The 11111-nt window shown below is 36.6% G+C and overlaps 1 protein-coding gene across 3 annotated transcripts in view; it reads right to left on the reverse strand.

Moving 5' to 3' along the window:
- LOC122874826 (paired box protein Pax-6-like) overlaps window positions 1-11096 on the reverse strand; it is a 28604-nt gene extending 17508 nt beyond the window's left edge. The window contains exons 1-3 of one of the 3 annotated variants that reach the window (XR_006377693.1): window positions 10944-11096; window positions 4376-4429; window positions 1994-2017 (exon numbers count right to left, since the gene is read on the reverse strand). Coding sequence is in view for 2 of the 3 variants with exons in the window: in XM_044193229.1 (XP_044049164.1) it covers window positions 1994-2017; window positions 4376-4429; window positions 10944-10956 (91 nt within the window). In the remaining variant the exon portion in view is untranslated. The remainder of the gene's footprint in view (window positions 1-1993; window positions 2018-4375; window positions 4430-10943) is intronic. The other 2 variants (XM_044193229.1, XM_044193230.1) reach the window with 2 other exon arrangements.
- Between the last annotated feature and the right edge of the window lie 15 nt (window positions 11097-11111).

The raw sequence follows: 11111 nt of genomic DNA on the forward strand, positions 1-11111 counted from the left end.
AGCTTTCTCTCATGTTAAAGTCCAATGTTTTGTTGACCAATCCATCCACCCCGACCTCCTTGCTATGCAGACTTTGTCGCTGTATAATTTCACCTGTCACCTGACTTCCCACTTCAGTCCTGTCATAATTACTATGTCCGCTGGAAGGTTTTGTCACTTCAACGTAAACATATTTTGGGGGACATATTAATAAAACGACTGCTGCTGTTCTTGCTGTTATACCACATTTTACAACCTATATTTCTTATTGTTTACATCACACAGTATGAATGTCATCATATGTCTAAATTCCACTCACTAAAATTGAAGATGGAAGGACGTGGCAGACAACACTTGCGTTCGTCTTTTAACCTTATGGGAAAAACTCTTGCAAACAGAGAACACATGGAGACTCTGGACATTTTGAAATCCTACTGAAATTCCAATATATTTGCACTACACAACACACTGATCAAGCTATGTTGCAACATATGCCACAATGACATATGAGTTCCAATCTATTTACCTCAGAGGATAAGTCTCTGTAAATTGGAAAAATCTGAAATTGCTGTTTACATGTGGAAACAACATGCATTGACACTAGCATTTACAGGTTGTTTTTGTAAAGACCACAGTGACACACCTGACCAACAGAAACATGGCTAAATCTTGTCTTCATCCTCTTTCAGTCGGCAAACAACAAAACTGTTTATCATAGCCAACATATGATAAGCAGCAGGACAGAGTCTGGACCCTCTGCTGATTCTCAGCTGGTTAATTCAGTCTCCTCCTGAACTCTGTCATCACCTACTTTATACTGTGTTTAAATACGCACACACTCACTGTTTAGTTTTTCTCATTAACATATTTTTCTGTCTCTGTTGTCAGACAATGGAAGAAGCATAAAACTAACTATTTTAGAAATGTGTTAGCACTTGCTACAAACCATTCAACACTTCAGGATCTCTACTGGTACACCCTAAAGACAAGATCCCCCTGAGAAAGAAAGACATCAACATCAGCTGTCTGTGATCACCAAACCAAAACCACTCACAGCATCCACTGGGAAAAGGTCAAAGGTCATTGACCAGAAAGATCAAGGATGACATTCTCATCCGACACCAGAGACCATTTACGAACACGGACAGGGGTTACATCTCTCTCCATATGGAAACACCCACTATCACGTGACTGAAACTCCATTGTTAGGTCACGTGATAACTAAACCAGATTCAGGCTGCCTGTCATTTCATACCAAGTTGTGAAAACAACTGCTATTAAACCTTTGCTAGGTTGTGTTTAAATCTCTGTAATTTTTGCCTTGCTATGATTGTATGTAATACGGAGGCAGAACAGAAATGTGGAAACAAAGGTCCCCAGCTGAATTTGAACAAAAGATGTTGTGGTTATATTGCATGTGTATTAGACCACTTAGCTACTGTGATGTTTCGGAAATTCATTTTACACAATACCTCAAAATAATGAAAATCCATGCAATACTAAAACAAACTCCATTCTGCTACTGCTACTGCTGCTCTTGTTACACAAACTAGTCTGCATTAATGTCAGTTGCATACTACACACACACACACACACACACACACACAGAACAGAATGTCAGCACACTGCAGACTGACTTAACCCACGTTCATTTCAATCAATTCCTAATGTGCCTAATGTGAACCTGTGCTTCATTCACTAATGATTTAATATTGGTGTTCACCTTCAGTTACTTCTCAACAACCTCCTGCTGCTCCATTTTCAGTATTTGGAATTAGAATTGATTAAACTATAGGTGATGTGACAATAGCACCAAGGCAGACATTTAACCCAATACTTTTGCCCAACTATAAACCTGGCAAAAATTTTATGTCAAACAGTATCATCCAGTAACATCCAGGGTGAGATGAACGCAAGGGGGAGAAGCAGTGTAGTGTGGGATTGATACTGGTCAGAGGAGAGATGCAGGACAAAGGAAAAAACAAAGACAAAGAGAGAGAAGCAATCCACACACCTTCACTGCAGAGAACATGGACCTCTTGTCACGCAGTAAGAAAGAAGAAATCAAGTCGAGTTCATTGTCAAGTCCCACTCAGAAGGTTTTATGAAGCCCAGCATGTTCACTTAGGTTTAATCAGTAACTTTGATGACTGTATTTACAGTAAGGTACATTCACTTTTTATACAGTTATTGATCAGATTGAGTTATTAAATGGAAGATCTGCATTTTATGTCTCAACAGATCAGAATTCATTATTATTAAAAGATAATTCCAGTTTATTACAACTTGGTCCTTATTTTTCCTCATTTCTATCAGTAATAATAACATTGTATTCACCAAAGAATTGCTGAGATCTGAGAACATGACGACATCACTGCTACAAAGTCCGTTGGGCAAGAAATGTCTGACTGGCCATGTTTCTTTTCTTTTCTCTTACTTTTTTTAGTGAAGTTGCTGTGTTCCCAGTTGTCAGCTATTAACTTGTGAGTACAATGATATTACTACTGATTGAAATGAAAGACAAAACTACCCAAAAAGTCATTGCATATTTGTTTACAGGGACACTAAATCTCTGGAATGAGTGGAAAAAGGACCCTTTCCTGTTCCTGTCATTCACCTTTATCTGACAGCTTTTATTGTTACGGGGACCTCAGTATGTGCTGATAACTCAGATCATTCACTAGAAAAGATGTGGTTGATAACAAACTCTTCTTTATTGCTTTTTCCTCACTATCAAGCTCATATCATCATTAGAGACAGTTTTTATCAGTCAAATGTTTATTTCTGACAGCAAATTTCAGAAGAAATACAATACAACTCCAATAGCTTTTTCCATGGCACAAAACAACACCTTTGCTGTGCAAGAAGCAACAGAAACACAAATCTTGTGACTAAATTCAGACTGGGTGTGCAAACATCCAAGTTAAACCTGCAATCCCACTTGGGGGCTGTGGAAACACACTGCAAACTTGTTATCAAAGAGTTGCCTATTTACACATCCAGAAGATACAGGTCAACACTATCATTCATTTGGAGTTGTGTTTCTGCCCACCTGGCGTAAGTAAGTCCAATTTTCACTCTATTTTAGCTCTGTTTTTGGTCTCTACCAACTCCTAAGGGCAATATCAATTCAGTTCAATTTTATTTATATAGCGCCAATTCATAACAGAAGTTATCTCATTGCACTTTTCCTACAGATCAGATCTAGACCGTACTCTTTATAATATTATTTACAAAGACCCATCATTTCCCACCACGAGCAAGCACTTTGGCGACAGTGACAAAGAAAAACTTCCTTTTAAGAGGCAGAAACCTCGGGCAGAACCAGAATCAGGGTGGGCGGCCATCTGCCGCTGCCGTGTTGGGTTGAGAGAGAGAGGGAGAGAGAGGATACAGTAGCACAAGGCAAATTCCACACAGGATTTAATAATAATAATAATAATAATAATAATAATAATGTAATGGTAGTGGTAATATTATTAATAAAACAATAATAGGAATAATAATGATAATAATAGTAATACGACTTATAATAATAATTGTAGTGTGGTTGTCGAGCAGGAACATGGGAGCAGTAGGCTCGCAATCATAGATCCAGTCTCTGGCTCTTTCGCTGCTAAATGCTCCACTTAGTTCCTAACTGTTTCTGTCTCATGTTTGGTGCTGAGCAGATAACATACAGTGTTTTTTTTTTTTTTGTTTTGTTTTTTTTTGCTGAAAACAGCTGCCTGCTGTTGCCAAACATGACAGTAAGAGAGCGTGAGAGTGAACTAAAACAGTAAAGTTGTGGGCCAGACATCTAAACAATGAGCTGAAAGCTCTGTAAAGCTGAGGGGAGCTGCAAATTCTCTGTAGGTTCAACACTATGAGCAACCCCTTTCAGAATGTCATATTGTTTTCACATTTTCATTTGAGACATTATCGTAAAAAATATTGATTATAGCTGCTTTAAGACCCAAGATGTAATAAACCAGAATTGTCCTTTAATGTTAACAGATATTTTACAGCACAACCTTACTAAGAAAATTTGAGATGTGGCCAAATGATCAGTAATGAAACAGAATGAAAGCAGGTTCCAGTTTTGAATGTTGATAGTGGAGCTGTGCTGCAGTTTGTATTTGTTTTGTTCCAGATTAGTTTGCTAGTTAATGCTAACCAATTTAGGGAAGTTGTTTTTGTTGAGGGTTGATTTTATTTGATGTGGGCGCCTAGCAGTAGTTCTTAGTTGGAATATTTTATGTGGATTGGTATATAAATAGAATTTGTACATTGTTTACCAATTTGTTAACCAAGTTTTTCATGATATGTATTAAAAACAATTATTCAATATACGTAGGTATAGATACAGTAACATCAAAAGCATAAATGATAACAAATACTTAGAGATGTAACTCACTGTTTTGCATCATGGAGGCCACACCAGTCTCCCAGCTTGTTTGACTTCTGAAATCTGTACAAACAGAGAAATTATCTTTTACTGTGTTATAATATACAGTACATGCATAGGCACCACATACACATACACCACACACATCTCTCCCTGGACACTGAATCAGAATAAAGGAAGAGAAAGTATCCTCTTGGATCTCCACAGGTCAATTCTTGTCTAATCAACTTTTCTACAGCAGTTAGAAAGACACAAATAAGAACACCAATTATTTTCTTTTTTTCTTTTTTTTTTTTTTGTAGGGACTTGGAGGAAATAGTGAAACCTTTTTATCAGATAGAAAACCATGTTGAGGTGTAATAAACCAGACACTGTCTGGACAGAATGGCTGAATGTCAAACCATCCTGTGATTGGTTCATATGCTAATGAATGCAAAAGTCCATAAAGTTATTAGCACAAACTTAAGTCCCACTCTAGGAGTCCAGCTCTCACACTTAGGTCCAGTGTGCTGCCACAAACTGAAAAGCAACAGCTTCACATCTAATACAGTGGAGGATTTGTTTTTTGTATTCATACTCAGTTAGCTAAAATCTGATTTATTTCTTATTTCATTACCTAATATACTGTACCGTACAGATCTGACCATTTTTTATACTTTCTTTTGAAGACATTATGGGCTGTCAATGGGCTTTTGTTTATCAGTCAAAACTGAAGCTGTCCACTTTTCCAGAAGAAATGCGCTCTCATATTTTTTTTCTTATGGTTGTGTTTCTCTGTCAGTTGACACTTTTTCCATGTGTGTAGCTGAAAAATGTCTGCACAGCTGCATGCATCCTGAATATACACTGGAATTTCAACGCTGTATAAGAATATATCTGATTTTGGTAAAGTCTCCTGATACCACCTCATTCATTCACCTGTGATCATCAACAGTGAGTTAAAGGCATTGTGGGATTTGGGGGACACCATAGGAAAATCAGGGATGTATGTTTCATGTAGGAATATAAAAAAGGTTTTTACCTTTTTTAAAGGTTTTTTTTTAATATAATTCAGGATCACTTAGAGTTAAATATTGAAGAGAGGCTGTTTTTTCCTGAGAAGACATGCAGATGTGAAAAATGACAAAGATGACATCAGCAGGAGCCACACTGATTCCTGTTGAACACAACCAAATTGGACTAACATCTTTAAATGCTTCATATCCAGCTACCAGCAGATTCTCTCACATTTATCCATGGATCATCCATGGAAAGACTATATCACACCCAATAACATGTTCTGACAAATATTCTTATTGCTGTAAAGAAGGAGGAAGAATTCCAGGCAATTTACGGGGCCGAAATTATGCAGTGTTCAAAATTGTTCAAAGTTAAATAAATAAATGATCATATAAATAAATAGGCTACAGACAAAATAGCCTATGTAATATAAAAATTAAATTGTGAATTACTGTATTAGGAAATATTATTTCATTCTGCTTCCTTTCACAATAACACAGTTTATTGCAGGTTGTCTACTCAGTCAGACCAAAGCAACAGCCAATCACATAACTGGCTCTGCCCCATTTCTCTTGATTGCTAGATCAATACTTTGCTTTGTGATTAGTGGGATTATCATTGAGAAAATTGTGTTGTGAAATAAAAACAGACTTTGGAACAAGAACATTTTGAAAAAAAAACCCTACTGGAATTATGTAAAAATGACCTGCAATAAATTGAATAAATCAAGATGAAATAACCACAGAATTGTGAAACAACTGGTCATTATCATGAAATGTTAACTTATATATTTTGTCTGTATTTCTTCATATGATTAGTTATTTAATAGTCTCATTTCTTTATTTATTTAATGCTGAAAAATTTGGGTTCCATATAAAATAAGCAGAAACTTGTCAGATATATACAGGAAGGGTGATTACAAAAATAATGAAATCAGCCTTGAGTTACTACCCAAATAAGATTTATATTATAATAATATATATTATAAAATTACAATAATTACACCACATTAGTCACAATGATGCAGAATTGCTATATTTTGTGCAATTTCTAAATAATTTTAGAATTACTCATAGAAAAAAAAGGTGTAATAGTAGTTAAGATGTGAGTGCAAAGTCCCAAGTTCAGTTCTGGCCAGGAACCTTGAGAAAATTAAAAACATTATAGATAGTTGATAATTATAATTAAAATAAACATACCCATAAATATATTTAACATTCATCATCACTAACGTCATTATCACTAAAAAAAAGTGCATTGTTATGGGAGTATGATTAGGCTAACCAAGATGACCAGTTTTATCTGTTGTCATTAATGCATAAAGCAAATGACATTCATTATACTTCATCTCAATTCTCAAAACCAAAGCCTTTCTAGGTTGGCTTAAAAAAGCGATAAAAGGGTTCTAAGCAGCTCATTTTCTGAAGCTGCATAATGAACGTGAAGCAGCCACAGTCATGAACACACACACACACACACACACACACACACACACACACACAGACCGGCTATAGGCACCTTGTCCCCGCTATAACTCAGCGCCTTTCTTCCTGTGAAAGGAGACAAAGAGCCAGAGGAGCGGAGCCGCAGCTCTGCTCGGTAAATACACGCCAGGCTTTGTGTGTCGACGGGATTTTGGTGTCGTTGCCTCGTTAGTTGCGGCTCGTTAAAAAACCTGCGACAGAAAACCGTGGCGGGGAGCCCAATTTGACCAGTTCAACTGACATAAAGAAGTTCTGTTGAACACACTGATGACAATATAAAAGTTTCATTCAGCCGCATTCAGCGCGCTGATATGAGTAGAAAAGAGCCGAGAGAGACACAGAGCGGCTGCCGATCACTGAGGATATGCTGCTGATTTACCCTACTTTCAAAGCACTGAGGCTGTTCCACTGCATGTTAATAATAATAATACATTTTAACATTGTAATAAATTGTATGCCCCAATAACAGGACACAGACAGTTTGTAGGAATCTGAGTTAAGGCTGCTGTTGCGGTTGAATATGTTATAATTATAGGCCTACACTATATTAATGGTAGGCCTATATTTTCCACTGAGATCAGTAGAAGGACGTTATACAGAGTAAATATTTAACGGGAATTTGTAAAACAGCAATATCACTAACTGTGTTAATAGTCAATGAAACTTCATAGAACACATTGTTTTTATGTTCTTTTGACAAGTCATCCAACATCATTTGCAATTATGAACCTTCAAAAGATGTAGCCTATTCCCTCAGGGTGTTTGACTCTTGAACGCTAAACCAGTGGCACTTAAAGGCTGTATTGTTGTATATATAAAGTAATGCTGAATTCAATAGAAAGGTAAGACACTGAACCCCAAATTGCTCCCGAAGGCTACGCCTTCGGTGTGTAAGTGTGTGTGAATGATTAGGTAGTTTCTTTGGACTGATGAGCAATTAGCATCTGCCATCAGTGTGTGAATGTTATATGTGGTGTACAAAACACGAGAGAAACAACATTTTACATGAAGATAAACGTAATTAGTTGAATCTGACCCTCAGTGGATCAAAGTCAAGATGTGTAGGTCTATGCTCTGTTCTTAGAGCTTATTCAAGGGGTTTAATAAGTTAGCACAGCATACTTCAAAGTATGTAGGCGGTCTGTCTGTTACAATTGTTACAAAGTTTCGAAGCTCTCCATTAAGAGTCTGTGTTTAGATGATGGGTTTACATAGTTATTTTTAGTTGTTTTAAAGGATGTTCGTGTGACATCCTTCAAATTAGCAGCCAAGAGACATGGCAGATCAAATATAGGCAATTGTATTTGATATAATTTAGTATTTTAGTACCGATGGATAAATAAATGTTACTCAGAAAGACAAACATCAGTTGATATTCAGCCAATGCAGCTTCTAATGACACTAACACAAAAATCAAATAGGTTACGATTTGAAATTTAAAAAGAAACCAACAATTCTGATTTCAGGATAATAATACAACATACTAAAATGCTTGTTGGTAAGGTTGGACGTCTCTACTGCTCTGCTCACTATCGCAAAAAATAAAATGTGGCTCAGGTGCACGCGGCAGATGTAGTAAATTTCGTGTTTTCATCAGAACATATGGGAGCAGCCCGCTCCACTCCACTTCGCTCCCATCCCTCTGACACACACAAAAATAAATGTTCCAAATTCACATGTTGAATGAATTAATTCCGACCTGATTAATCATGCAGTTAATTGCCTTCGATTAAGACGTTAATTAACAGCTGACTTAATTAGAAAATCAATTAAGACGAACTTTTTCGTCTTGTACATGCTGGCTTGGATTTTAAAAAGCCCCCACTCCAAACAGCATGTATTATATTACACAGACGCATTTCCATATGATAAAGCATTTTTGAATGTGATTCCAACACATAAACAAAATATTAAAATTATATGTTTTCTGATTTTTCTTTCTTTTCTCTGAGAATTATTTTAACATCGTGCAGGCCTTCCAAGCACTTATTTAATTTTAGTCTAGGCCTCCATAAAGTACAACTCAAATAAATAATGGAAGGCCTTCACTGGATAGACTGAAAATGTATAGGTTTAAATAATAAATAATAGACGATAGTAAATTAATTGGTTAAACCACAGACCTTCATAATTTTCCGTTAAAATATCAATTAAAGGAAGAAATACAAATGTGTAGTTTTTTAGCTGACAATAATAAAATGAAGGTGAAGGTCTTTACAGGCTATAAATGATTTAAAGGCCTAGTTTTAGTTTGACCCTTTAATGTTGCTGTCAAATAAAACAGTTTCAGCTAGGAAAACCCTTAGCTACATTTTCCTCACATAAACAGTGAAAAATGACCAATTTGGATGTTTTTATAAAGTTCCTAACCACACCATTTGAGTACAAAGATAATGGCTGGTCCAGAATATTTGAATATTAAATTTTTGTAGGGCTCAGCCTACACATAGGCTTGCTTACATTGACAGTGATTTCATGGCAATTGTAAATGTGAATTTTGTCATGTAAACGAGTTGTTAAAGGTGTGAAACAATCTCAGGATAGATAACAGAAATATATATAAATGAAAGGCTAAATGCAGCAGTCCTACATATCGTAAAGTCCGAGATGAATGGTGTTAAATAAAATCTTCAAACTTGCAATAATCCAATAACATTGACAGATTGCTCAAAATAATGTATGGAGTCAAAGGACCATGAAGCGGGAAAAATACTTGCTGTATTTAAGTATTTAGGTAAAAAATCACGATGGTCATTCTAAATAAAAGTGGACTTTTGGTGGAAACGGCTCACATACACATGCACGTGTCCACTTTTCAGAATACACTTCTCTTCCTCCACTTTCTGACTTGGAGTTCGGGGGAATTTCAAAAATCTTGCTAAACGCTGTCCCATTCCTCCTGCCCAGCCGTCATAATCCAGCAGAGAATATGGTTTGAGTTGATGATTAATCCACATCACTCACTGTTGAATGAGCGGGGGCATCACCACGTGCTATCTGCACCACCGTCAATGCGCCAGCGAGAGCTGCTTTGGGGTTATTGTTGTTGTTGTCTGTTTGTTTGTTTTGGGTTTTGTGTCTGTCCTGAGTTGTGTCTGTTAGTCAGCGCGTTCTCATAGGAATTGGTGGGAGAACATTACTCCGAATCAAGGATTGAAGTCCGGCGTTGGGCAGGGCGCTATTTAAAAGACCATGCTGGTCATACACAAATGAATGTATTTGACTGCTAGTCCTTACATGCCCCATTAGTAGGACTTGAAGTTACAAGTACAACAAAATTGTATATTTCCGTGGCCGGTTCAGTACAATTAGCCGACTGGACTAACAATACACATTGTATCACAACAATCGTAATTTTTATGTTTGACAAGCTATTATTATGGAAAGGGAATTGGACAAATCATGTTGACCAGTTTATTTAGGTTGTCATGAATGTCTGTATTCCTTAATTTATTTGTATTTCTTTTCTTTACTTTTTCCTCTAGCAACTTCTGAAACTAAACACAAGCATCTGTTGATTGTACATTTTGACAGGAAACTTCAAATTTTGAGTGAATTAGTCAATAATACAGCTGTTAGACCTGATTTATCGTTTGTATTTCGATAATTTAAGGACAGTCCATTGAAATAAATTCAAAACAAATACAAACATTTTCTATTTTCTCTCTCTTTATCTATTTGAATGTTTGCTTCATAAAACATTTCTCCCCCCAAAGAGGTAGAGTGTTTGTCTTTCTTCCCTCCACATTACATTTTTGTCACTCTGTCCTTAAAACCTGTCATCTGTTTTCCTGCTTTCCTCCTCTTTTCTGTTCTGGAAGCTACTGGATTGTTCAGTTGTTGTTTCTAATATTTTAATTTCTAAACTTTTCTGTCTTTTGCTTTCCCCCCCTCTTTTTCCTTCTTCTCTCTTTACATAAGACTACAAACATTTTTGTCTTTGCTTTTACATTACCATCAAATAGTGTTCATCATGTCCTTATCTGCTAAACAAACAATTTTTTTCACTACATGCTCAGACTGATAGAGAGAGACAGAGAGGGAGAGAGAGAGAGAGAGAGAGAGAGAGAGAGAGAGAGAGAGACAGTGCTTACCTTTCTGTGGCATGCTGTAGAGAAGTAAAGTTTTGATGTGTTTAGTTTTCCAACAGCTCCTTTCTTCTATTCTTTCCTCCAATTAGTTTCTCCTTGACTGAGGAGACAAGTGCAGAGAGACAGAGCAGCTCCTCTGAGGAGGAGGGAGGGAGGGAGAGCGAGTGGGAG

Source organism: Siniperca chuatsi, linkage group LG4, assembly GCF_020085105.1.
Source record: "Siniperca chuatsi isolate FFG_IHB_CAS linkage group LG4, ASM2008510v1, whole genome shotgun sequence".
In the NCBI taxonomy this organism is placed as follows: Eukaryota; Metazoa; Chordata; class Actinopteri; order Centrarchiformes; family Sinipercidae; genus Siniperca; species Siniperca chuatsi.